The sequence below is a fragment of the Mesoplodon densirostris genome, chromosome 18, assembly GCF_025265405.1.
Source record: "Mesoplodon densirostris isolate mMesDen1 chromosome 18, mMesDen1 primary haplotype, whole genome shotgun sequence".
Taxonomy (NCBI): Eukaryota; Metazoa; Chordata; class Mammalia; order Artiodactyla; family Ziphiidae; genus Mesoplodon; species Mesoplodon densirostris.
The window spans coordinates 7,091,316-7,118,881 of NC_082678.1; the positions used below are offsets into that span (position 1 = coordinate 7,091,316).

At 51.7% G+C, this 27,566-nt stretch overlaps 2 protein-coding genes across 3 annotated transcripts; both read left to right on the top strand.

Annotated features, from left to right (window-relative positions):
- Positions 1–524: 524 nt before the first annotated feature.
- Positions 525–7,286, top strand: AOC3 (amine oxidase copper containing 3). 2 transcript variants are annotated; one of them, XM_060081056.1, is made up of 5 exons: positions 525–2,236; positions 3,757–4,042; positions 4,455–4,584; positions 5,539–5,722; positions 6,465–7,286. In XM_060081056.1, the coding sequence occupies exons 1-5, from the start codon at positions 637–639 to the stop codon at positions 6,497–6,499; spliced, it is 2,235 nt and encodes a 744-aa protein (XP_059937039.1). In that variant the 5' UTR covers positions 525–636; the 3' UTR covers positions 6,500–7,286. The 2 variants fall into 2 exon arrangements, with proteins under 2 accessions (XP_059937039.1, XP_059937038.1); XM_060081055.1 differs by having other exon boundaries at positions 5,539–7,286.
- Positions 7,287–11,402: 4,116 nt separating this feature from the next.
- On the top strand, positions 11,403–18,877 carry LOC132478486 (primary amine oxidase, lung isozyme-like). Its single transcript, XM_060081650.1, is given in 6 exon segments — positions 11,403–11,487; positions 11,490–12,452; positions 12,455–12,997; positions 17,172–17,457; positions 18,228–18,355; positions 18,600–18,877. Coding segments are annotated over 6 exon segments (2,283 nt in total).
- Positions 18,878–27,566: the final 8,689 nt, after the last annotated feature.

Genomic DNA, 27,566 nt, shown 5'->3' on the forward strand with positions numbered 1-27,566 from the left:
TTGAAGTATCTAGAATCCCCCAGAGAATATTAAGGACTCTGGCCAAGGAAATTAGCCATGGAGGAGAGGGGGCAAGGGGGACAGACCTGGCCAAGAAATGCTGCTTGGGAAGCTGAAGAGCTGGGGGGTGGGGTTTCCTTGGAAGCAGGACAACAGTTCCAAGTTGCAGGAAAGGGAACATCTGGCCCTGAGAAATGGGCGCTGGGGAAAGAAGTGGGGCGGAGGGGAAAGAGGGGCTGCCTCCTCCCCGGCATTTCTGTGCATGTCAGTGCATGTCTGTGCTCAGGCTGCTCAGCTGCAATAGTTTGAAATCCCCACCACCCCTTCCTCCTACCCCAGCGCTCCCCTGTTCCCACCCTGACCCAGAGAGCAGAATGTGAGTTGGAGCCTGGAACACAAAGCCATGTAAGGTCTGTGGAAATCACTGCTGCCCTGCCTTAGCCCCGCCTCCCAACCCCAGCCCGCTCCGCCCCCCTCCCCAGCCTTCCCATGCTCTTCCCATCCTCAGTCTCCATTGCGTCGGAATACTGAGAACCTCAGCCAGAGTCTAGGAGCCCCCAGTACAGGGAGCAAAAGAGACCTGAGAATACAAGTCTCCACTTTGGTTCAATCCTCTCTCTCTACGTTCATGGGACAATGAACCAGAAGACCACCCTGGTGCTCCTTGCTCTGGCTGTCATCACCATCTTCGCCCTGGTGTGTGTCTTACTAGCTGGCAGGGGAGGAGATGGTGGTGAACACAGCCAGCCTCCCCGCTGCCCCTCCGTATCACCAAGTGCCCAACCCTGGACACACCCTGGCCAGAGCCAGCTGTTTGCAGACCTGAGCCGAGAAGAGCTGACGGCTGTGATGAGCTTTCTGACCCAGAAGCTGGGGCCAGGCCTGGTGGATGCAGCTCAGGCCCAACCCTCAGACAACTGCGTCTTCTCGGTAGAGTTGGAGCTGCCCCCCAAGGCTGCAGCCCTGGCCCACCTGGACAGGGGGAGCCCCCCGCCTGCCCGGGAGGCACTGGCCATCGTCTTCTTTGGCGGACAAGCCCAGCCCAATGTGACTGAGCTGGTGGTGGGGCCGCTGCCGCACCCCTCCTACCTGCGGGATGTGACTGTGGAGCGTCACGGGGGCCCCCTGCCCTATCACCGACGCCCCGTGCTCACGCGAGAGTACCTGGACATAGACCAGATGATCTTCAACAGAGAGCTGCCCCAGGCTGCTGGTCTCCTCCACCACTGCTGCTTCTACAAGCACCAAGGAGGGAACCTGGTGACCATGACCACAACCCCCCGTGGCTTGCAATCAGGGGACAGGGCCACCTGGTTTGGCCTCTACTACAACATCTCAGGGGCTGGGTTCTTCCTGCACCCCGTAGGTTTGGAGCTTCTGGTAGACCACAAGGCTCTGGACCCTGCTCGCTGGACCATCCAGAAGGTGTTCTTTCAAGGCCGCTACTATGAGGGTCTGGCCCATCTGGAGGAGCAGTTTGAGGCCGGCCTGGTGAATGTGGTGGTGGTCCCAGACAACGGCACAGGTGGGTCCTGGTCCCTGAAGTCCCAGGCGCCTCCGGGTCCGGCTCCCCCTCTGCAGTTCCATCCCCAGGGCCCCCGCTTCAGTGTCCAGGGGAGTCGAGTGGCCTCCTCACTGTGGACTTTCTCCTTTGGCCTCGGAGCTTTCAGCGGTCCAAGGATCTTTGACATCCGATTCCAGGGAGAACGGCTGGCTTACGAGATCAGCCTCCAAGAGGCCTTGGCTGTCTATGGTGGAAATTCCCCAGCAGCAATGCTGACCCACTATATGGATGGCAGCTTTGGTATGGGGAAGTACTCCACGCCCCTGACCCGTGGGGTGGACTGCCCCTATCTGGCCACCTACGTGGACTGGCACTTCCTTTTGGAGTCCCAAGCCCCCAAGACACTACCTGATGCCTTATGTGTGTTTGAGCAGAACCAGGGCCTGCCCCTGAGGCGACACCACTCAGACTTTCATTCCCACCACTTTGGGGGCCTCGTGGAGATAGTGCTGGTCCTCAGATCTGTGTCGACCTTGCTCAACTACGACTACATGTGGGATACGGTCTTCCACCCCAGTGGGGCCATCGAAGTCAAATTCCACGCCACAGGCTACATCAGCTCAGCGTTCCTCTTTGGTGCTGCCCGAAGATACGGAAACCAGGTTGGGGAGCACACGCTGGGCACCGTCCACACCCACAGTGCCCACTACAAGGTGGATCTGGACGTGGGAGGTAAGACATCCTGGCGGAGGCCAGGATTCCAGTAAAGGGGGCTGAAGGGTTGTCTCTGTTTGCTTTGGGTTTGATGGAGGTTTTCCAGGAAAGGAAGATCTGAGCATGAGTATATGTTTTGGAGTTTCATGCTTCCTCTTTTGCTGGATGGGAGAGAGTTGGCTGCGGAATTTTACTGAGATTTTAGCTCATTGGCTGGGTACAGAGCTGCTGCCACCCACCCTCCACATGACCTCATCAGAAAGTCTTGGGAAACAGCTAAGCTCAGAGAAGAGGCAGGATCCAGGCTAAGGGTCCCCTTTGCCCTCTTCCCTCCCTGGCACTTATATGGGTCCCACTTCAGTGAGGCAGCCATTTGCTTTTCAGCTTATCTGTGTCTGCCCTGCAGTGTAGGTATTGGGGAGGATCTGTTTGCATTCTGCAGAGTCCCTGGCACCTGCAGGCCAATCGTGGAACGCCCCCGGGGTATACATTTCCCTGGGAGGTGGACCTTTCTCCTCCCTGAGTTTCCATCTCTGGGCACAATACACTTAAGTGTGAGGGGTAGAGTGGATACTCTGGAATAGTCCAGATAGTTCCTGGAGTTGGTGGTCACAGAGGGCCAAGGGTTACATGATGCCTCGGAGTCCTGGTCATTTCACGGTCATTCCCCATATTGAGTTCATCACCAGATTTTTTTCTGCCTCTGAAATATCTCCAACCCCTCGCTTGGCCCCGCTACCGGCCCCCTGTGGGTGCCAGCCCTCTCTTTGCTGCTTCGACTCTTCTTCCTCTCAGATCCATGGTTCACCCTGCGCTCAGAGGGACCTACCAGCCCATGCCAGCCTGCTCCCTTACACACTGCCCACTTTCCCCATCACCTATTGGATCCCCATCACCTATAGGATCCCCATCACCTATAGAGGACAGCTACTGCCTGCCTGTCACATTCTTCCCTGTGCTGCTTAAGACACACACCCGCCCTGTCCCTGGACATGCACACCACACGTGACAGTCACGCTTCTTTGCTTTTGCTCCTGTTTTGCCCCTGTCTAGAATGCCCTGCCATGTCATCTCTGCTGGTGACATCCTCTAAGGCCAGGCTGAAAAGTGGCCCAGGAAGCCCTCTATTCTTGCCTGTACCTGTGTTCCTCTGACCTTCAATCTTGAATGGGCTCCTCTCACACTACAGTCCCTTCAGGGCTCGGCCTTTCTGGGGCGTCTGTGAGCGCAGGAGGGTAAGGACGTTGTTTCATTCATCAGTGTGTCCCCCGTGCTGAGCACAGGCCTCTCCACTAATGAGTGTGAAAGGATGAAGGAATGATATCCTTGAAGAAATATGTCACAGGTCAACAAATTTGGCTGAAAGATTGGGACATCTTGGGGAGAGGGGAGAGAAGCAGGGGGCACACCCAGTCTGGCTTTCTCTTTGGCCCCCACTCTGAAGCCAGGTGGGGACAGAGTCTGGGGGTGGGGGGGGCAGCTGCATGACCAGCCCTCCCTCCCCCCTTCCCCCCACCATCTCCACTTCACCCCTGCAGGACTGGAGAACTGGGTCTGGGCTGAGGACATGGCTTTTGTCCCTACGGCGGTACCCTGGAGCCCCAAGCACCAGATACAGAGGCTGCAGGTGACCCGGAAGCTGCTGGAGACGGAGGAGCAGGCCGCCTTCCCCCTGGGAGGTCCCTCCCCTCGCTACCTGTACCTGGCCAGCAATCACAGCAACAAGTGGGGGCACCCGAGGGGCTACCGCATCCAGACAGTCAGCTTTGCTGGGGAGCCCCTGCCCCAGAACAGCTCCATGGAGAGAGCCTTGAGCTGGGCAAGGTGGGTGATGGGGTGTGGTATGCATGTGGGGTGGGGGAGGGGATGAGAGTGAGAAGGGAGTGTTGGGAGGGGCAACTGGGCACTCAGTTCAAACTGTGCACGAGGTGAGTGAGGTAAGAGCTCAAAAAGGATTTCCTGGTTATCCAAAGGCCCACAGTGGATACATGGTCCCCTTGGAGGGCTAAAGCCCAGGTGGGAAAAGTCTTTTCTGTTTGGGAGGGGGCATGTTGTGAAATGGAAAGGGATGAAAAGGAGGACATGGAATGATGTTGGGCCACCCACCAGGGTGGCGTCAGAGTGACTGTGTGAACGAGATGGGAATGCTGAGGTCCATGGGCTCGGCTCCCTTCCATGATGATCAGGCAGCAGGATGGGCTTAGTGACCATGGAGGCCTGACCAGAGCATCTCTAGGTACCAGCTGGCTGTGACCCAGCGGAAGGAGGCGGAGCCCCGCAGCAGCAGCATCTTCAATCAGAATGACCCCTGGGCCCCCACCGTGGACTTTGCTGACTTCATCAACAATGAGACCATAGCTGGAGAGGTCAGCCGGCTGTGGGAGGCTGAGGGAGGGGTTCGGGGACACAGAGATGAGCCCCACCTTCTCTCGGGGAGGTCCCTGAAAACCATCTCCCCAAGGAGGGAGCTGACTCCTGCCTTCTGTGCTTTTGAGGATCTGATCATTACTGCTTGAGGGAATCTTCCCAAGCTGGAAGTTCATTTGCAGACAGTGGCTGAGGCTCCAGCCTGTCCTCAAGACTCTACAGCTCTCTAAGTCTCAGCATTGTGGACTGAGTCCTTTTTTTTTTTTTGCGGTACGCAGGCCTCTCACTGTTGTGGCCTCTCCCATTGCGGAGCACAGGCTCCGGACGCGCAGGCTCAGCGGCCATGGCTCACGGGCCCAGCCGCTCCGCGGCATGTGGGATCCTCCCGGACCGGGGCACGAACCCACGTCCCCTGCATTGGCAGGCGGACTCTCAACCACTGTGCCACCAGGGAAGCCCATGGACTGAGTCCTTTAAGGGCCCCAGGACTCAGGAGGGCTGGAAGTGACCAGGGAAGACCACATCTCTTTTATCTAAAGCTTCTCTGTTGCTGGCTTGACCATTAAAGGATTAATTTCCAAGTTAATTTCTGCCTCCCAAACCCTGATCTTCCCTCCTCATCCTCCTTCTCTCAGAGTTTGGGAGCTCTCATTGAGTCAGGGGAAAGGAGCTGAAGTTGCCCGTGGGTGTCATCATTCCTCTGGGGGTGTGTAGGCTGATGGTGATGTCATGGGGAATGTCAGAGATGGAGGGTGCAGGCTGGGATGGGGGGCAGGTGTTGCTCCGAATATGAAATTGACCATTTATGCGTTGATTTCTGGACTAGTAGGAAAAATGTTTGAAGACTTAAAATCCTCTTGAGCAAAGGTGGGCTGCGAAAGTGAATCCTGGGACAGGCGGACATGCCCTTAGCAAAGCCAGACCTCATGATCCTCTTTCTTCACCCCCATTAGGACTTGGTGGCCTGGGTGACAGCCGGTTTCCTGCACATCCCCCATGCAGAGGACATTCCCAACACAGTGACTGTGGGGAATGGCGTGGGCTTCCTCCTCCGACCCTACAACTTCTTTGACCAGGACCCCTCCATCGATTCTGCTGACTCCGTCTACTTCCGGGAGGACCAGGATGCTGGGACCTGTGAGGTCAACCGCCTGGCTTGCCTCCCCCAGGCTGCGGCCTGTGTCCCCCACCTCCCTGCCTTCTCCCACGCGGGCTTCTCCCACAACTAGGTGGATGGGGAATGTGGCTGGGACCCCAGTGCCAGGGAGTGTGGGGGAGGGGAGGGGATGGGCACTGGGCAGGGCAGCCTATGTCTTCTCCCTCCTCACATCCCGGGGGTCTTCTTTCTCCCATCGTCCTCCCTTCCCTCCCCCTCCCTTCTGGGAGCATCCTGAGTCTGTGATGCCTGACACAGGGGGCTCTCAGCTCTGTTGACCCCAGACCTGCTGAGTTCCTCTTGCAGAGAGGAAAGGAATGGCCAGCCAGGAGCTTGGAGTCATGGTTAAACTTTCCAGAAGACTCCTGTTTTTGGTGTTTTTTGTCTTGTTTCCTTTTATTTTTGCTATCTGGGTTCCCCAAATCTTCTTAGCCATCCCAGGTTTCTCTTGAGACTCCTGAGTCCTCACTTGCGACGTGAGGATGGGGGGCTCTGCTTTGGGGATAACCACCAGGAGGCAGTGGAGCAGGGTTCCTGCCAGGCCCGTGAATCTAGGAATCAAGCTGGAAGGGGCTCTTTGGCCCATGTCTCCTCTCTCTCTCCCCTCTTGCCTAGCCTCCTCCGGTTCCCACCTGTTCTTATATCCTGGGATTTCCCTCCCAGCCCTGAGGGGATGTTACCCAGCCTTCATTTCTCACCTCTGGTCTCCTCTCCTGGTTCTAGGCCTGTGGAAGTCTCAAAATGCAAGGGACATCTAGTTTGAGAGGACAATCCCCGTCTGTGTCCCTGTGTCTGGGAGCTGCCCCTACCCCCAGTCCTGGGGCAGGATGCGTTTCCCCACAGTTCTTTCTGCCCATGTGTATAGGCGCGCCTTGCATTCTCTGGCAGAGGATGGTCATGGAGACGACAGCAGGTCAAGTGAGCACTTTCGATGGCTTTGCGGGGGCAGTGGTGATGAGGAGCGGCCATTTTGGGCCAAGTCTGTGCGTGACCAGTGCCCTCTGTGCTCTGCAGTAGCCAGTGTGGGAGGCTGGGTGGACACCAAGGATGAGAAGCAGGAAGACCAGGGACTCCAGTCATAGGGCCAGGGGTTCAATCACGTGTGAGCATGCAAATGAGCCAAGGCCTCTGGGGGTGGAGCCTCCCTGGCAGGCTGTCCCTGTGGAGGGGTGGGTGGGAGCAGTCTGGACTGGGGGTCCCTCTACAAATAGCCAGAGATGGGAAGCAGCAGAACTGTCATCCCTACAAGACTGATTAAATAAATTCTGATGCAGCCTTGCAAAGCAATACTACACAGCTGCAAAACTAATTATATCTCTTTATAGGGAATCATCTTCCAGTGAACAAGGAAAGGCACAGAAGTGTGTATAGGGCACCTCCATTTGTGTTTTACAGGGAAGGATCATATAAATACATATTTTCCTATCTTATAGATGCATATTCGGAAGACACGGGTAACCCTGGTTGCCCCTGTGGAGGGGAACCAGGAAGTTGGACAGAGGAGGGAGGAGACTTAGTACTATACACCCTTTTGTACATTTGAAGTGAACCATGTGACTGTATTACCTATTCATTTATTATTATTCAAATAATAAATGGGCCCAAACAACACCTGACTTCTTTTTTTAAACTGACTGGTCTTTTAGGAAGGGGCTGGGGTAGGGGGGAAGGGTAGAGGGAGTTAAGAGATAGCCCCAGGGACTCAATTTTCTCAAGTATTTGAGACCCAGAGAAATGGGCGTGGCCTCTGGTAACTGCTTTGCCTCCTCTTGCCTGTAGATCTCCAAGAAAATGTTAAACCTCAGTCAATGTCTCTTTTGCTCTCTCTCACTCCCTCCCCGTCTCTCTCTCTCTCTTAGAAGTGGGGGCGATGAGAAGCCCTGGGGAGGGGTGACTTCTGCCTGCTGGAAGCCCAGGCCAGGCTAGGAGGTGAAATGCAGGAAACAGGTTTCGGCCGCTGCTCAGCTTCTGACCAGAGGGAGATCATGTCCAGGGAGCACAGACAACACAGAAGCTTCTGCTACCTTCTGTCCTGCCCCAAGCCCAGGTTCACTTCTGGGTCAGTAGAACAGCAGATGGAGACGAGTTAGTGAGCTGGAGAGAAACTAGGTTCCAAAGAACAGAGAGAAAGACTTCAGTCAGGAGGGAGGGCCAGCGATGGCGGGATGAATTTATACCACAGGCTGGGGTGGAAGCCAGGGTGACAGAGGACAGAGAGAGATTGAGGACAAGGAGGGACTAAAGACTGAGACCGAGGAGAAAAAGGCGTGTTGTGGCCACCGTGGCTCTGATACTGAGTTTATGCTTCTACTTTCTCTGACCTGAGTAATTTCACTTCTCCATCACATGCTTATGATTTTGTCTCCACCTCCTTCTGGCTCCTGTTTACGGTCACTTGCACAACAGTCAGTGTTGGAGGGAAAAGGAATAAAGGAATGCTGGTGTCCACCCCTCATCCCATCCTGTTTTTATAACATGACACTCATTGCCTTGAAACCCATCTGCAGACCAAGAGTGTGAGTGTTTGCAAGCGGTGAGTGTGCGTGTGTGTGTGTGAATGCTCGCTCACAAGCTTTGATCTGAAAAGGGGACTGTGGTGTGTCTCTCAGTCACATCATGGAGATGACAACCCTCCATGGAGATGACACGGAGATGACAACCCTAGCCCAGGCGTCAGTGGACAGGTGGATCGTGAGCTCATCAGCCCAGCTGGGGTCAGGAGGGCTGCAAGGTGGACCTCCAGCCCCCTACCCCACCCGCTGTCTTCCTAAACCCCTGAGGCTGGCTGGATTGTTAGCCTCAGACTTCTGGTCAAGCCATAGGAGGGAATAGTAACCCAGGATGTCAGGTTCTGAAATAACTGGTGTCCCCAAGGCCAAGATCTTTAGGACTTGGGCCCATTGCCCTAAGAGGAGCTGGACAAGGGGACGCCTGAGGCTTAGGTCAGGGGCATAACTGGGACAGGACTTCCAGGAATGTAGACATGCGAAGTCCCTGTGAGGAGCACAAGATGTGCTCACCTGCCTCTGCTCTCCTGCAGCCCCTGGGAAGGGCTCCCTCTGAGGGTGCAGGAGAAGGATTCCTACATGCATTCAACAAAGATTTCCCCAGTGCCTCCTACATGCCAGGTACCTTGAAAAGCACTAGGATACATTATAGAATAAGATGCACAATGTCTACCCTCAGGGACGAGAGGGGCCAGTAAAGGGTCCATTACATCAGGGAATTTTCCAGGGGAGGTAGGAGGAGGACATAGCAGGGGCTCCTAACCCGGACTTAGGGATTGGGGAGGCTTCCTGAGGGACCTGATGTCTAAGCTGATCCTGGCAGAGGCGTAGAAGTTGGCCGAGGGAGAAGGAAGAGAGCGGAGATAAGGTTCCAGGAAGAGGGAACAGCATGTTCAGAAGCCAGGAGGTGACACATTGGCCCCATCCAAGTACCCAAGTTCATTGACATGTGTGTGGGCTGTGAGCAGAGCCTGGAGGGCCAAGCAGGGGGCAGAGGAGGCAGGTCCTTGCAAGCCACAGTTACCGTAAGGAAAATGGGGAGCCATGGAAGGATTCTAAGCAAGGGAGTGACAGGGTCAGTGTTGTCTTTGAGGACATTGCCTCTGGCCCAGATACAAAGAATAGAGTTGACAGAAGGCTTAGGCACAGGGAGGTGGGTCAGGGGGAAGAAATGATGGTGGCCTGAATTCAGGGTGAGGCTGGGGGAGGACTCCTGTGAGAATGTGGCCCAAGGAGGCCCTGTTTGCAGAGTGCCCCGATCAGAACCCCATCCTGGATGCCCCCCTCCCGCCTCCCAACTTCTGCTGAGATCACAGGGAAAGTAAGAAAGGATGCCTGGTCACTGACTCTGGTCCTTGCTTCTGTGCAGCCCCTGACCTCCTGAACGGAAGAACATGGCTATTTTTTTTTTTTTTTTTGGCATGCGGGATTTAGTTCTCCTGCAGCAGAAGCACGGAATCTTAACCACTGGACCACCAGGGAAGTCCCCTGTATGTCTTTCTTCTGAGGACAGTCTCCCACCATCCCAAGTCACCCAGTGCAACCTTTGTGTCCTTGTGTCACCTAAGAGGCTGTGCCCTTTCTCACTCATCCACCCAATCAGACACGGAGTCCTGTCAACTCCACCCACCACATTGCTCAGACCCCTCCCTTCTCTCTGTCCTCGAGGTCACCGGCCTCATCCTGGCCCTTTGTTTCCTGTCCAGTGTCCTCCCTCCGTCTGTCCCACACCCAAGCCCCGCTCCACATTGGAGCCAGAGCCATGTCCCCAGAATGCAGACCAGAGTGCACTGACCTGGGTGTCCGGGATGGTCCCGCTGGCCACACAGGGCCTCTGGGGCAACAGCTCGACTCAGGCACCACATCCTGGGGCCCAGTCCTCAGCCTGTGGGCTGGGGGGTGGGCTCTGGCTCCCAGGGATAAATGCAGCTTCAGCACATTCACAGAGACTGGGGACAAGTTGGTCCAAATGAAAATAAGACCTAGTGGGGGGAGCAGGAAGTGTAGTCCTGTCTCCTGAGTAATTCTACAAAAGGGACAACTTGGTCTAACATGGCTTCCTGGGGAAGTGCTCTTGGACATGTCCAGGTTGCAGAGGATTCTCCTCCAGGCTCACAGAGGTGCATGTCCTCTCTCCAGATCCCTCCGTCTCTCCTAGTTCCCCTCAGGACCTGGCTGCACAGAGGACAGCAGTCTCCCACACATCACCTGCCCAAGAACGGAGGCAACTTTGCTCTCTGCCTCTGCAATATTTTGGAGGCGGGTTTCCTGGAAATGAGGCTTGTGGGCAGCTAGGTTATGTTCACAGCCAGTTTCCAGGCACCCTGACCTCTGCCGTGCTCCATCAGTCCTGCTCAAGTGGGGAGGGATCTCTGTTACACTGAAACTCCCCACCCCCTCCAACTTTGGACTGGCTCCACGCCCCCATGCTCCCCTCCAGTGATTTAGGGTGCTCAGGGCCTCCAAGATGTTGACCTGGCTCAGCCCTTCAGCCCCCCAGCTCCTCCCAGGTGCTTTATGTTCTCAGCATGACTGTCCAGTCTCCTATGGGTGCCAGTAGGATTCTGGTTGATAGAGGAGCCGTAGACTGTGATGAGGGCTTCTTCAGCTAGAGGACGGAAGGAGGGAATCCGGCTGGAGGGTTGTGCACAGGTGAGTTTTGCTTGCGGCCTTGTAGCCAGGAGAAAGGCCGCATCTGGAGAGTGGAGGAAGGGCCCAAGGACAGTCCCTTTCTGCCCCTGTCACTTCTCCCGCTTGCCTCTCTCCAGGTGTATCTCCCAAACCGATCCCTTTCCCACTTCATTCCCCAACCTTGAACCCACTTCATTCCCCAACCTTGAACCTTGAACCTGTGTGTTTGTTTTGGAACAGGACGACAGAGGCTTACATGAGCCACTTAAAGCCCACATTCCTACATCAGCCCCACCTCCCGAGCCTGGCCTGACCACTGATTCCCCCAACCTCCACCCCCCGCCAACCTTCTGCCCTTGGCTGCTTGTCTTGAATGTACCCATCGTGCCATTGCCCAGAAGCCCCACCCAGAGCCAGGAACCTCCAGAGACTGAAAGGGGCATCCTGCATCCAGGTCCTGTCTGTCTGTCTTTCTATCTTGCATTCTGATTCAAGAGCCTGGAGGCAGCCAGGAGCTTTAGCTATGGCTGTCTTTATTCTTTTGTCCCCGTGGAATGTTCTGGTGACGGGCATGGGTGAAGGTGGTGCTGGGAGTGAGGAAGGAGTTGGAAGGAGTGTCATCCCGGCCTGCCTCCCCGCTGCCCCTCCGGATCTCCCAGTGCCCAGCCCTGGACACACCCTGGCCAGAGCCAGCTGTTTGCAGACCTGAGCCGAGAAGAGCTGACGGCTGTGATGAGCTTTCTGACCCAGAAGCTGGGGCCAGGCCTGGTGGATGCAGCTCAGGCCCACCCCTCAGACAACTGCGTCTTCTCGGTAGAGTTGGAGCTGCCCCCCAAGGCTGCAGCCCTGGCCCACCTGGACAGGGGGAGCCCCCCGCCTGCCCGGGAGGCACTGGCCATCGTCTTCTTTGGCGGACAAGCCCAGCCCAATGTGACTGAGCTGGTGGTGGGGCCGCTGCCGCACCCCTCCTACCTGCGGGATGTGACTGTGGAGCGTCACGGGGGCCCCCTGCCCTATCACCGACGCCCCGTGCTCACGCGAGAGTACCTGGACATAGACCAGATGATCTTCAACAGAGAGCTGCCCCAGGCTGCTGGTCTCCTCCACCACTGCTGCTCCTACAAGCACCAAGGAGGGAACCTGGTGACCATGACCACAACCCCCCGTGGCTTGCAATCAGGGGACAGGGCCACCTGGTTTGGCCTCTACTACAACATCTCAGGGGCTGAGTTCTTCCTGCACCCCACAAGGTTGGAGCTTCTGGTAGATCACAAGGCTCTGGACCCTGCTCGCTGGACCATCCAGAAGGTGTTCTTTCAAGGCCGCTACTATGAGAGTCTGGCCCATCTGGAGGAGCAGTTTGAGGCCGGCCTGGTGAATGTGGTGGTGGTCCCAGACAATGGCACAGGTGGGTCCTGGTCCCTGAAGTCCCAGGCGCCTCCGGGTCCGGCTCCCCCTCTGCAGTTCCATCCCCAGGGCCCCCGCTTCAGTGTCCAGGGGAGTCGAGTGGCCTCCTCACTGTGGACTTTCTCCTTTGGCCTCGGAGCTTTCAGTGGCCCAAGGATCTTTGACATCACTTCCAAGGGGAGAGAGTCGCCTATGAAGTCAATGTCCAGGAGGCCTTGGCTGTCTATGGTGGAAATTCTCCTTCTGCTGTGAGAGGCCGGTACGCAGATGGCAACTTTGGTTTGGGCCACTTTTCCACGCCCCTGACCTGTGGGGTGGACTGCCCCTATCTGGCCACCTACGTGGACTGGCACTTCCTTTTGGAGTCCCAAGCCCCCAAGACACTACCTGATGCCTTATGTGTGTTTGAGCAGAACCAGGGCCTGCCCCTGAGGCGACACCACTCAGACTTTCATTCCCACCACTTTGGGGGCCTCGTGGAGATAGTGCTGGTCCTCAGATCTGTGTCGACCTTGCTCAACTACGACTACGTGTGGGATACGGTCTTCCACCCCAGTGGGGCCATCGAAGTCAAATTCCACGCCACAGGCTATATCGGCTCATCCTTCCTCTTTGGTGCTGCCCGAAGATACGGAAACCAGGTTGGGAAGCACACGCTGGGCACGGTTCACACCCACAGTGCCCACTTCAAGGTGAATCTGGATGCAGGTGGTAAGACATCCTGGCGGAGGCCAGGATTCCAGTAAAGGGGGCTGAAGTCTCCATGCCTAGATTTAAAAATGGTAATTGAAACATTAAAAATGTAAAAGTATAAGAAGAAAATGTGAAAGTCATCAAATTCCTCAGAGATTTTCACCCTTAGATGGTTATTCTCTCATGCTTAAAAAAAGTCTTTCCTTTTTTAAAATCGTGCATCTGCAATCTAGAATATATTACAGTGTATACTATGTATATGTGATATACTGATATACATATTTAGAATTTTACCACCAAATTTCAATCATAATGTACATATATTTTGTCACTTCTAATTTCTCACATAACAACATATTACACTCAGGCAAACAACAAATATTTACTGAATGAATGTGTATTTGTGCCAAGCACTGCACTAAGACAATGTAACAAAAGAAACAACATCCCTGCTCTTGATAGGCTTAGGTTGTAATGGAGGAGTGGAGAGCACGTGGGGGGCTCCTGGAAAATGTGAGAGAAACATTTTTTTTAAATTGAAGTTTACTTGACTTAACAATGTTGTGTTAATTTCTGCTGTACAGCAAAGTGATTCAGTTATACATATATATATTCTTTTTCATATTCCTTTCCATTATGATTTTTTTATTCATTAATTAATTTATTTATTTTTGCCTGCTTTGGGTCTTCCTTGCTGCATGCGGGCTTTCTCTAGTTGCTGCGAGCAGGGGCTACTCTTCGTTGTGGTGCCTGGGCTTCTCATTGCAGTGGCTTCTCTTGTTACTGAGCACAGGCTCTAAGTACACGGGCTTCAGTAGTTGTAGCACGTGGGCTCTAGAGCACAGGCTCAGAAGTTGTGGCACACGGGCTTTGTTGCTCCGCGGCATGTGGGACCAGGGCTCGAACCCGTGTCCCCTGCATTGGCAGGCGGATTCTTAACCACCGCGCCACCAGGGAAGTCCCCCATTATGATTTATCACAGGATATTGAATATAGTTCCCTGTGCTATCCAGTAGTACCTTGTTGTTTATCCATTCTATATATAACAGTTTGCATCTGCTAACCTCAAACTCCCAATCCATCCCTCCCCCTGGCAACCACAAGTCTGTTCTCTATATCTGTAAGTCTGTTTCTGTTTCATAGATATGTTCATTTGTGTCGTTCTTTAGATTCCACATATAAGTGATATCATATGGTATTTACCTTTCTCTTTCTGACTCACTTCGCTTAGTATGGTAATCACTAGGTCCATCCATGTTGCTGTAAATGACATTATTTCATTCTTTTTTATGGCTGAGTTGTATTCCATTGTGTGTATGTATATGTACATATATATATATGTATGTATGTATCTATCAGATCTTCTTAATCTAATCGTCTGTTGATGGACACTTAGGTTGCTTCCAGGTTTTGGCTATTGTAAGTAGTACTGCTCTGAACACAGGGATGCATGTATCTTTTTGAATTACGGTTTTGTCCGGCTATACACCCAGGAGTGGAATTTCTGGATCATATGGCAACTGTATTTTTAGTTTTTTAAGGAACCTCCATACTGTTTTCCACAGTGGCTGCACCAATTTACATTCACACCAACAATGTAAAAGGGTTCCCTTTTCTCCACTTCTGAGAGGAACATTTTTATGCTTAACCTCTCTGTATCTCAGTTTACTCAAGTGTAAAAATGGTGTAACAGTGCATTCCTCATAAGACTGTTGTGAGAATTCATGATGACTATTTAAAAACATTTTTTTCTTTTGAAATAACTTTAGACTTACAGAAAAGTTGCAGATATTACATAGAGTTCTCATATACCCGTCACCAGCTCCCCCTAATGTAAACATCTTGCATAACCACAGGACAATCACAACCAGGAAATTAACATTATTACAATACTATAAACTACAGACTTTATGAGAATTTCATCAGTTCTTTACTGACTTCCTTTCTCTGTTCCGGGATCTAAACCAGCAACCCACCTTGCACTTAGATGTCCTGTCTCCTTATGGTCTCCTCCAATCTGGCAGTTCTTTAGGTTTTCCTTGTCTTTCAGGAACTGACACTTTAGAAGATACTAGTCAATCATTTTGTAGAATGTCTTTCAATTTGGGTTTCTCTGATATTTTCTCATGATTGGGTTGAGCTTGTGTTTTTGTTTTTGTGGAGGTTTTTTTGGTAAGAAAACCACAGAAATGACTTTATACCCTTCTCAGAGCATCATATCAAGGGGTATGTGATGTCCATATGTCTTATTACCAGTGATATTGGCCTCAAGCATTTGGTTAAGGTGGTGTTTTCCAGCTTCCTCCATTGCAAAAGTTACTGTTTTTCCATTTTCAATTAATAAATATTTGGGGGAAATTTTTGATGCTATGCAAATATACTATTTCTTTTCTTCTCAAACTCTTGCCCACAAATTTTAACAACTATTGGTGGATTTTTCCTTCAACAATTATTATTGCTGTGTCATTTACATTTTTTCTTTTATTCTTTATACATTTATTAATTGGAATTCTCTGTTAAGAAAGTGTTATCCCTCCTTTTTACTTTATTTATGTATGTAATTATTTATTCATAACTGTATGGGCTCATGGATATTTTATTCTAAGGGTTATAACCCCATACTATCATTTATTTTGTTCCTTAAATTCTTTCAGTTTTGGCCATTGGGAGAGCCTTCAGGTTGGTTCCTGTGTCTTGCTGACATGCCTCCATCCTTTTTTGAGCACTTCTTTACTTTCTGGCACCGCAAGATATTCCAGTTACATCTTGTATTTTCCCTGCCCCAGCCCTGAAATCAACCACTTCTCCAAGGATGTCTTGTTCCTTTTATTGGAGAATAGTATTTAGAAACCAAGATCTGGGTACCAGGTGTGCTCATTATTACTGGGATGTCATTGCTTTTAGGCTCTCTCATCGGACTTAGCTAGAAAATACATGTATGTATTCTAACTGACGTACACATCTCTCTTTATCTCTACATCTAAGCTATGACAACTCTTAAAGCACTTGGAATGGTGCCTGACACGCACAGAGAAGTATTAGCTATTATTATTATTATTATCCACATGAGCCTGCTTGTGTGGATGTACCGGAAAAGGAACTCTTGGCCTTTAATTGTCATCTACAAGTAGAAACTGTGGAGTGTGGACTAGGAGCAGTAATTCACAAAGGGAAACAGAGGGTTTGTTTAATCAGTCTCTGCTCTCTTTGATCTTTGGAAGGTATGGAGGGAGCTTCCGGCATGTTTTGGTTTACTGCTCTTTGGTCTCAGATCACTTAAGTTGAGTCCTAATATAAAACCTAGTTGGACTCCAATAAAATCATTAAAAACTCCAAATATTCAGGCAACAGACTATGTCTTTGGCCTTGCCCCTTATTCCTTGCCAATCCCCAAGCAAAAGAAAACACTGCTAAGCTCCAGCAGTGTTGGGCCTGGGGTCTGACTCTCCTTCCCTCTGACCTGCGTGTCTGCTGTCCATGTGTGGTGGAGCCCCTTTGTGTTGGTTTCCTCTGGGTGCTGGTGTGTAGGCAGTGTAGAGCCAGACTGAGACCTGGGTCCCCAGCACTGCCATGAAACTAACTACATGCCCTTGGTGACAAACTGGGGCACATTATTTAAATTCTCTAAGCCTCAGTTGTCCCATCTGTAAAATGGGGACAATTATAGTTCCTCCTCCATCAGGTTGTTGTGCAAGTAAAGCATCAATCCATGTAAAGCCCTCAACACACTGCCTGTGCAGAGCTCCTCCAAGTTCAACAAATATGAGCTACTGCTGGGATTATTTTCATGAGAAGGCAGTTCTAGTGATGCCAGAGGGCTTCAGATATGAGGTGCAGACCCTTTCCTCAGGTCAGAAAGAACCTGGCCCTGCACGTTGCCTGCTACACTGTTCCAACCTCAGGTAAACCACCCTCCCTTCAGCTCCTCAGAGGGGGAAGGTCAGTGGAAGCCCAGTCACAAGGCATCTGGGACTATTACCAGAGATGATATCAAGAAGAAAGACCTTCTCCAAATCTCTGGATCAGGGACATCTTGGGGAGAGGGGAGAGAAGCAGAGGGCACACTCAGTCTGGCTTTCTCTTTGGCCCCCCACTCTGAAGCCAGGTGGGGACAGTCCAGAGGGGGCGGAGCAGCTGCATGACCAGCCCTCCCTCCCCCCTTCCCCCCACCATCTCCACTTCACCCCTGCAGGACTGGAGAACTGGGTCTGGGCTGAGGACATGGCTTTTGTCCCTACGGCGGTACCCTGGAGCCCCAAGCACCAGATACAGAGGCTGCAGGTGACCCGGAAGCTGCTGGAGACGGAGGAGCAGGCCGCCTTCCCCCTGGGAGGTCCCTCCCCTCGCTACCTGTACCTGGCCAGCAATCACAGCAACAAGTGGGGGCACCCGAGGGGCTACCGCATCCAGACAGTCAGCTTTGCTGGGGAGCCCCTGCCCCAGAACAGCTCCACGGAGAGAGCCTTGAGCTGGGCAAGGTGGGTGATGGGGTGTCAGAGAGGCACTGGGGGAGACGGACTGTACAAAAGGCTCCATGTTGCTGGGAACCCAGGCTCCCCCACCTCCCATGGGTGTGTGTACATATACACACTCACAATCACACATTCACACACACACTTTCCTGCAGCCACAATCTTAGGCTGCTCAAAATGAAGCCTCCTGTGTGGATGAATGAATGAAAAGCTACATGCTGAATCAAATATGACAAAATGCTCCAGGTAGAATCTAGGAAGTGGGTATATGGGTGTTCACTAGACTATTCTTTTAACTTTTCTGTATGTTTAAAATGTTCACAATCAAAAAAATAATAATAAATAAATAAATAAATAAATAAGAACTGAAATGTTCACAATCAAGTTTGAAGGGGAAAACAAAGAGAGGAGCACAGATCTGAGGGAATATTCCCCAAAATGCAGGCACATGAGATACTGAAATTCACCTAAGATGGGAATCAGGCCATGTCTGTGCATATGCATCCAGGCCCAGACTCCCATCTGCATGGATGCGTGAGCGACAGTCCCACCTGAAGTCTGAACAATGGGCCAGTAGGTGTTTGAGATACAGGATATTGAGCAAATGCGGGAACTTTGTGAGAGAGAGAGAGAGAGGGAAGTGGACAGAGAACAGTAAAGAGGCTGGACAACATAAGACCTTTATGCTCATTTCCCCTTTGTGTCCTCTCTTCAGTGCAGCTTCAGGCAGCAGGATGGGTCGATGACCTTGTGGGTCTAATCCAAATCCCCTGCAGGTACCAGCTGGCTGTGACCCAGCGGAAGGAGGAGGAGCCCAGAAGCATCAGCATCTATAATTTGAAGGACACCTGGACCCCTACCCTGGACTTCACTGACTTCATCAACAATGAGACCATTGCTGGGCAGCTGAGTTGAGGGGGAGGGGGTGGGCATGAGGGGGGAGGCGGGGGGAGCAAGGATGAGCCTCCTTACTCTCTCCCAAGCCAGATTCCTCTAGGGGTCTTTAGAACCCACTAAGGAAGAAAGCGCTATGATTTCATATCTTTCCTGGGCTGCTGAGCTCAGTCCCTCCCATACAAGGCCACTGGGGGAGGCGGACGTGTCCTTAGCAAAGCCAGACCTCATGATCCTCTTTCTTCGCCCCCATTAGGACTTGGTGGCCTGGGTGACAGCCGGTTTCCTGCACATCCCCCACGCAGAGGACATTCCCAACACAGTGACTGTGGGGAACGGCGTGGGCTTCTTCCTCCGACCCTACAACTTCTTTGACCAGGACCCCTCCATCGATTCTGCTGACTCCGTCTACTTCCGGCAGGACCAGGATGCTGGGGCCTGTGAGGTCAACCCCCTGGCTTGCCTCCCCCAGGCTGTGGCCTGTGCCCTCCACCTCCCTGCCTTCTCCCACGTGGGCTTCTCCCACAACTAGGTGGTTCCTCGGATGGAGAATATGGCTGGGACCCCAGGGCCAGGGAGTGTGGGGAGGGGAGGGGATGGGCACTGGATGGGGCAGTCCTTTCTCGCATCATCCTCCCTTCCCTCCCCCTCCCTGCTGGGAGCATCCTGAGTCTGTGATGCCTGACACATGGGGTTCTTAGCTTTGTTGACCTCAAACCTCCTGGGTTCCTGTCGCAGAGAAGAGAGGAATAGCCAGCCGGGAGTCTAAAGTGATGGCCATACTTTTACCAGAAGACTCCTGGTTTTTTTTTTTTTAGTTTTTTTTTTCTTGCGGTACGCGGACCTCTCACTGTTGTGGCCTCCCCCATTGCAGAGCACAGGCTTCGGACGTGCAGGCTCAGCAGCCATGGCTCATGGGCCCAGACGCTCCGCAGCATGTGGGATCTTCCCGGACTGGGGCACGAACCCGTGTCCCTTGCATCGGCAGGCGGACTCTCAACCACTGCGCCACCAGGGAAGCCCTCCTGTTTTTTTTTTTACCAGTTTTTTAATCTTATTTTTTAAATGAGATGTAATCCATATACCATAAAATTCACCCTTTTAACATGTACAGTTTAATGGGTTTTAATATGTTCATAAAGTTGTGCAACCATGACTACTATCTAATTCCAGAACAATTTCATCACCCCACTTCCTATTCCCTCCAACCCAGTCCCAATTCTAGGCAACCACTCACCTTTCTGTCACTACAGGCTTGCCTAGATTCTGCAAGTTTCGTATAAATATATTCATACAACAAGTGGTCTTCTGTGGTTGGCGTCTTTCACTCAGTGTAGCGGTTTTGAGGTGCATCCGTGTTGTAGCAGGAATCAGTACTTCATTCTTTTATGGCCAAATAAAATTCCATCGTATGGATAGACCAGATTTTGTTTCCACTCTTTGGTTGTTACGGATAGTGCTGCTATGAACATTTGTGTACAAGTTTTCATGTGGACAAATACCTTCATTTCTCTTGGGTATATACCTGGGAGCCGAATTGCTGGGTCATATGGTCATCTATGTTTAACCTTTTGAAGAGCTGCCAGACACCATTCCAAAGTAACTGTACCATTTCCTTTCTTTGCTCTTTTTTTTTCTTTTGCATAACATAACATGAAACGTTTACTTAAACTTTTATGCGACATACTTATACACAACATAAAATGTACCATTTGACCGTTTTAAAATGGACAATTCAGTTGCCTTAAGTACATTCAGAAGTTTCTTGGGCCTCCCCAGCTCCTCCTTTGCCCTGGGTCTTGAATATGAAGGTGCGGCATCTACAGAGTAGCTGTTCTCTGGAGCCCCAGGACAGGGTCCCCACTAGGCCTGTGTCCGAGATCTTAGGAAGGTGCTTCCCTCAATTCCCTGTCACCTTAGCTTCCTCTTTCTCTCTCTTTTCTTCCCCTCCTCCTTCCCCTCCTTTTGCGACTTCAGCTTCTACTCCCTGGTGTTTCCCTCTGAGGTCCTGGGGGGAAGTCTATAATCCCCCACCCCAAATCCCCTCAGCTTTGGTGACCTCCCCTGTCCCTGGGATGGGGAAGCCTTGGGCATGCAGGGGACTGTGGAGCCAAGTGTGTCCCAGTGGGGACAGTCTCCGCCTAATCAGGCAACAGCCCCCAGGGCCTCACATCCCTGCTGCCCCTCCTGGGACTATAAATAAGAACTGGGACATTTTCCAGAAAGGAGTGTGGGAGCACGAAGTTTTCTCAGGTGCCTCCAGGCTAAAGGAACCCACGTGGAGTGCGGTGTCTACTTCTGTCGTTTGACCTATCCTGTCAGTGTCTTTTCTAGAGGGACCTGTGAGGTCAGGAAGAGAGGGGGTTCCTTCCCCAGCTGGAAGCCTGGGCCACAGACCCAGCCCTAGGGGAGGACACTGAGTGGGCAGGCCCTGGCAAGAGGGGAGTTCAGGGAACAGAGATTTGGGTCCAACGCAGCTTGCAACCAGAGGGAAACCGGAAGCTCAGATCACACGGAAGTCCCATCATTTCCCGCAGGAACTGCTTGGACCCAGGCTCAACCAGGTGAGCTGGGAAGGAATTAAGTTCTGGCAAAGGGACCTCCACCTGAAGACTAAAAGCAGTAGAAGCCACATTCCCATCGAGACTGGCAGCAGCATGTGGTGAAAAGTGCTCGGATGGGGACGGGGTGAAGGCAGAGCTGGGTTGCTGTTGCTGATTCTTTGTTTGTTTGTTTGCGGTACGCAGGCGTCTCACTGCTGTGGCCTCTCCCATTGCGGAGCACAGGCTCCGGACGCGCAGGCTCAGCGGCCATGGCTCCCGGGCCTAGTCGTTCCAGCTGATTCTTATTTTTATTTTGCTTCTCGGCTCAGTGATTTAATGTCTCTTTATCCTCTCACCCAGATAAATATCATATTTTCACTTTCTTGTGTTTTCTTGTTTAAAGAAATTTGGACCATGATGGGTGTAAGTGCTCTCATCTTGCCCCCCAAACAAATGCTTTGGGTGGGGGGAGGGTCAGGGATGCTTCTCTTGGCTGTTCCACCTCTGCTTGTCCACATGCATGGGTAGAGAGAGGGGACATGTGGTCCTAGGCTGATGTCTGCATCGGGAGCTCTGCTGCTGACCAACGGGTGTGCGATGGGGTTCCCAACTGGGGTCAAAAGGCATAGCTCGAGCCACCCCAAGGGGGAGTGAGCACAGGGAACGCTCAGGCACAGACCCAGACACGACCCCATTGGAAGGCTCTCCTGGGAATATACCCTTCCAGCCACAAGAGAGAAGCAAGCAGACCCTGAGGAATGCAGCCCTGAGACATCCAAAGAGTCTGAGCAGCAAAGTTCTAGGGGAGCCTGGCGAGTGGGAGGGAAGATGGGGAATGTGGCCCCTCTGGGACTGTTGGACCTATAGCCTCAAGCACCACACACTGCACACAAACACAAGCAGTGTGAGCTCCCTGGCCTGGCCTCTCAGTGGTGCCCGCCTCGTGTCCCCGCCCTGCCACTTGGCCTGTGCCAAGCGTTTGCTCCACTCAGGCCTTGCAGGTGGGTGTCTGCAGCTTCTGTCCCGTCCCTCCTCCCCACACCTTGGACCCTGTGAAGGGAAATAGACTGTAGTGTCCTCAGTGGAGCTTGGGTCTCAGACACCTTCCCACTGCAACTTATTTTTCTTTAACCAACTGTCAGTGTACCTCATTAGGAAGGGCTTATATTCCTCTTTTTTATTTTTTTAATTTTATTATTTATTTATTTATTTTGGCCGCATTGGGTCTTTGTTGCTGTGTGCAGATTTCCTCTAGCTGCAGTGAGCGGGGGCTACTCTGTTGCGGTGCACAGGCTTCTCATCATGGTGGCTTCTCTTGTTGCGGAGCACGGGCTCTAGGCGCGCAGGCTTCAGTAGTTGTGGCATGCGGGCTCAGTAGTTGTGGCGCACGGGCTCAGTAGTTGTGGCGCATGGGCTCAGCTGCTCCGCAGCATGTGGGATCTTCCCGGACCAGGGCTCGAACCCGTGTCCCCTGCATTGGTAGGCGGATTCTTAACCATTGTGCCACCAGGGAAGCCCAGGGCTTATATTCCTAATTCTGGTACACATATTGTTTAACATATGAACTACTGTACATAAAATTGATTAGCAGAAGAAAAATGAAATTAACACTATGATTAAAGCCATTCTTGATGTTCATAATTTAAAAAAAAAACATACTCCTTGACCATAGTCTGGGGGCCAGGATATAATGGGGGACCCCTCCACTTTCTCAAGGACCCTCAAGGAATGTGACGCCTTAGTCTCTCCCACTTCTCCCATTGAAATGGAGCCAGTATGGTGGCGATGACTCTGGGCTAGCTGACTTCCATCTGCTGCCTTGTTTATTCCTCACAACTGCCTTGAGAAGGAGATATTATTATTCCCACTTTACAAATCAGGGCACGAAGATTCAGAGGGATTAGGTAACTTGCCCCAAGTCACCTGGCTGGTAGGCGACGGCGCTGGGATCGAACCCAGGTCTCTGTGGAATTATACCTGACTCCTTCCCTCTGTACCACTGCTCTACTTCACTGCCTGGCAGGCCAGGTTAAAGAATTAAACAAGGTCATGCTTAAGAAGTACTTGGCACCTGATCCATGGTAAGTGACCCTCTAGGAGAATAATCAGCATTCAGTGGACCAGAACAGAGATCTGCAGTTGCCTTAAAGCAAAGGCTCTCAACCTTGACAGGACACTGAAATCACTGAGCATCTTGTAAAACTCCTCACACCCACGCTGCATTTCAGCCCAATAAAATTAGAATCTCTGGGGGTGACGCTCAGACATTAGCAGCTTTTGCATTTCCCCCAGCTGATTCTAACATGAAACCAAGGTTGAGAAAACCCTGAGAGATAGCAGTTCCGTTCCAAACCTGCCAGAGGCGCCTGACCAAGAATCTAAACAAGAACGTGGCTGTCAGAAGGCACAGAAAGGGGGCATTACAGAGCCTGCCCTGGCAGTGACAATCCACCCGTGTCTGGAGCAGGGGACCTGGCCCAAGGCCAGGACTGTCCAGCCCTGGAGGCACAATAGCCACGTGGATGAGGGCTCCAGGCCCTCTCAAACCTCTCTCATGACTCATGACCCACTGCTGCCTCTGATTCGCAGCTCCGTGGGCCAGCTTCCCACCACGTCTCAGTCATGGAAAGAAGATGGACAAGTCCCTTATAGCTCTTGTGTAAACGATTATATAGATATAGATATAGGTATATAAGATATATATATATATCTTCTGTAAATTGGTATCCTGATCATTGCTTTTGCTCTGACAGTTACTGGAAATGGAGATTAGCCTTCAGGTGTTACTCTGGTAAATTTATTTATTTAAAAAAATTTTGGGTCCCACCGTGAGGCTTGAGGGATCTTAGTTCCCTGACCAGGGATCGAACCTGGGGCCCTCGGCAGTGAAAGCACAGAGTCCTAACCACTGGACCGCCAGGGAATTAATTCCCAGGTGTTCCTCTGGTAAATTTAGATCTTCCCTAAAAGACCATCCCCCTTGGTGAGCTGACAAATCTGTTTTCTGACTTAGGCCCCTCCCTTGGACTGTGGTGAATTCACCAGGAAACCATCGTGGGGTGTCCCGGGGGACATCAGCCAGACTCTCCTGACACAGCACACACCAGCCTCGCCACAGACTCTGCAACTAGATTCCTGAGCCCAGACTCACTGTAAACGAATTCCTACCTTCCTTCCGTCCCCCTCCTATAGTTTTCCTTGGCCAACTGCCCTTTATAAATCTTCAGAGCTTCCCACTCTCTCCAGAGCACATTAGGCCATTCACAGACCAGGTTCAGCAGCTCCTGCCATCCTGATGCCCCACCCACCAGACGCCCTCAACCATGGGACCTTCCCCAAACAGGCCGTTCCCATCATGCCTCTGCCCACACGCTCCCCTCCTTCCTTCCTCTGGTTCCTTCCTCTTTCCCCTTCCTCCCTTTTCCATCTGGTGAAGGCTTATTCATCCTCTAAAACCCAACTCAAGTATCATCCCCGCCCCCCTTTCCCTGCTGGTTGCTTTGTTCTCCCTGCACCCTTGGTTCTTTGGAAAGAAGCCTGCAGTGGAGGTTCACACGCTGCACTCTAGTTCATTATCTACATGTGTCCTCCCCTTGCTTCCCTGGGACAAGAACCATGTCCTGTTGGCCTTGGTGGCCTGATGCCCAGCATGGTGTCATGCCCATCGCAGCTGCTTAAATACATCTTTGTTGAAACAATGACAGTTGTTATATTCAGGTAATTCTTTGTAGAAGAATTCTCGTCAAAAAAACATTTCAGGGCTTCCCTGGTGGCGCAGTGGTTTAGAGTCCGCCTGCCGATGCAGGGGACACGGGTTCGTGCCTCGGTCCGGGAAGATCCCACATGCCGCGGAGCGGCTGGGCCCGTGAGCCATGGCCGCTGAGGCTGTGCGTCCGGAGCCTGTGCTCCACAATGGGAGAGGCCACAGCAGGGAGAGGCCCGCGTACTGCAAAAAACAAACAAACAAACAACAAAAAAAACCATTTCATATCCAGTTTCTCCTTTGACTACCTCAAAAAGGAAGGTCTAAAGAAGCCCAAAGATCCTGAGTGAATGATCACCTGGCTGCACAGGTTAAGCTGGGACACAGGGCCAAAGGGCAACGCTGACACACTAGCCTGAATATTTCCTTTCCAGATGAGACCTGCACTGCTGGAACGAGCAGCCCAGCCAAGGTTGCAGGAGGGAGGAGATGGGACAGAAAAGTTTCTGAGTAGGTGGACATTGGCAGGTCTGTACATCAGTTCCCCACACTGGGTTTTCTGTGAAACAGGTAGGAGGGACCCGGAGCCTGGGGTAGGCCCAAGGACGCGTGGTATGGGAGGGTTTGAAGCATAGACTGGACGTTGGACCCCCAAATGCTATAGAATTTGGCATGTATGTAAGGAAGCGTGTTTCTGAGGCAGCAAAGCAATGAGTTAAAGTTTTCCTCATTCTGCAACAAGGTATAGTGTTTTGTAGTATGGTTTCCGAAGCTAGATTGCTGGGGTTTGGAACTGGCAGGTGTGACCTTGGACAAGTTATGTAACCTCTCTGTGCCTCATTTTTCTCACCTGTAAAATGGGAACAGTAATAAAATCTACCTCAGGATTTTTATGAGGATTAAATGAATTAGTTCATGTAATTTTCCAAGACTAGTTCTTGACATGAAGTAAATGCTCACTGAATGCTAGTTATTATTTGATATTTTTAATATTTTATTTTATTTTATTTTGGCCATACCACATGGCCCCCCTGCAATGGAAGCTCAGAGCCTTAGCTACTGGACCGCCACAAAATTTTCCCTTATTTGATATTTTATTAACCAGCATCTACTGGGTGTTTCAGTTACTGCACAACAAGCCACCCTGGAAAATAGTGGCTTAAAACAACAAACCATTTTATTTGCTTATTATTCTGTAGGTCGGCCCTCTGGGCTGGGCTCATTTGGCAGTTCTGCTGGAGTCTCCTGGGATCACTCGTGTGGCTGCAGATACCCGGCAGATGGACTGGAGCTGGATGGTCTAAGATAGCCTCACTCACAGGTCTGGAGCTGGGGCCAGTTATCAGACATGCCACACATTACAGCAGTGTGTCTCCAGCACGCCAGCCTGGACGTCTCCCCTTTGTGATCCAGGGTTCCAACTGTAGCCCAAAGAGAACAAATCCTAGTGAGCGAAGGCTTTTCAAGCCTCTGCTTACATCACATCTGCTAACGTCTCATTGGCCAAGGCACAAGATCAAGCCCAGATTCAAAGGACGGAGACATAAACTTCACGTCTTGACAGGAAAAGAGTCAAAGTCACAGTGCAAAGGGATATATATCAGCAATGGGAGGAACCACTGCAGGCATCTAACCAAGCTACCATACTGGCCCCAGATATGCAAGCAGAACTCTGGTCTGGGTGCTGGAAGAGATGCTTTCTTAGCCCTCAGGCCTCAGGATAGCAGGAAAAGGGTTAAGAAATATGCAAACAACTGTAATGCAAGGTTTGAACATGCTGAGTGACCTAAGGTAGGAATGGTTAAGGGCTAGGGGAGTTCAGGTCAGACTGATCCTTTATAGCTGATGAGGGGTGGGCATCAGTGGGTTGGGAAGGCTTTATTAGCTTGGCTTTGAAGTATGTTTAGAATCTGGACATGTGGAGATGGGAGGAATTATATTCCAGTTGGAGGAAACAGCCAAGTTAGGCAAACCAAGGCATGTTTGGGAAATCCAAGACCATTAGTGTATCTGGAATGAGGGGTCCATGAAGGAGAGCTGCAAGACATAAGGCTGAAAAGATAACCTGGGATTGGACTGTGGGTGAGCTTGAGTTTGAACTTCATTCTGAAGGCAGTGGGGAGTCACGGGATGTTTTCTGGGTGATAAATGGAAAGAACTGTATTGTAAGAAGGCTCCTTTGGGGGCTTCCCTGGTAGCGTAGTGATTAGGAATCCACCTGCCAATGCAGGGGACATGGGTTCGAGCCCTGGTCTGGAAAGATCCCACATGCCGCGGAGCAGCTAAGCCCATGCGCCACAACTACTGACCCCGTGCTCTAGAGCCCACGAGCCACAACTGCCGAAGCCCGCATGCCACAACTACTGAAGCCTGTGTGCCTAGAGCCCATGCTCTGCAACAAGAGAAGCCACAGCAGTGAGAAGCCCGTGCACCTCCACGAAGAGTAACCCCCACTCACCGCAACTAGAGAAAGCCTGCGCACAGCAAGGAAGACCCTGCGTAGCCAAAAATAAATAAATTAATTAATTAAAAAAATTTTTTTAAAAAGGAAGGCTCCTTTGCCTTTGCCAGTGGTCTGCAGGATGGCTCAGGTTGGGGAGTGAGAAGGGACGTAGGCCATCATTAGGTAACAAAGGGACTTGCAGGTCTAGGCAGAGGGATTGACAAGTGGCCACCAGAGTAGAAAATCAAACAAGACCTGATGAGGAGCCATCAAGGATGACTTAAAGGTTGCCAGGCTCAGCGCCTGTAGGACGGCAGAGGAGGAAGAGGTGCATTTACAAAGCAGGGAAATCTGGAGGAAGAACTGGTCTGGAAGGAACTCATAGGTCTGGGGAATGTATACAGCAGCCAGGTGGTGGCCAAGGGGGGCCTAACCTCATGCTGATGGTGGGAGGAGGAAGGGGAGGAAGGAGAGCAGAGCTTGGTGGAGGGACACTGGAAACAGTGAGGGTGAGGGTGAGTGTTCCGTCTGT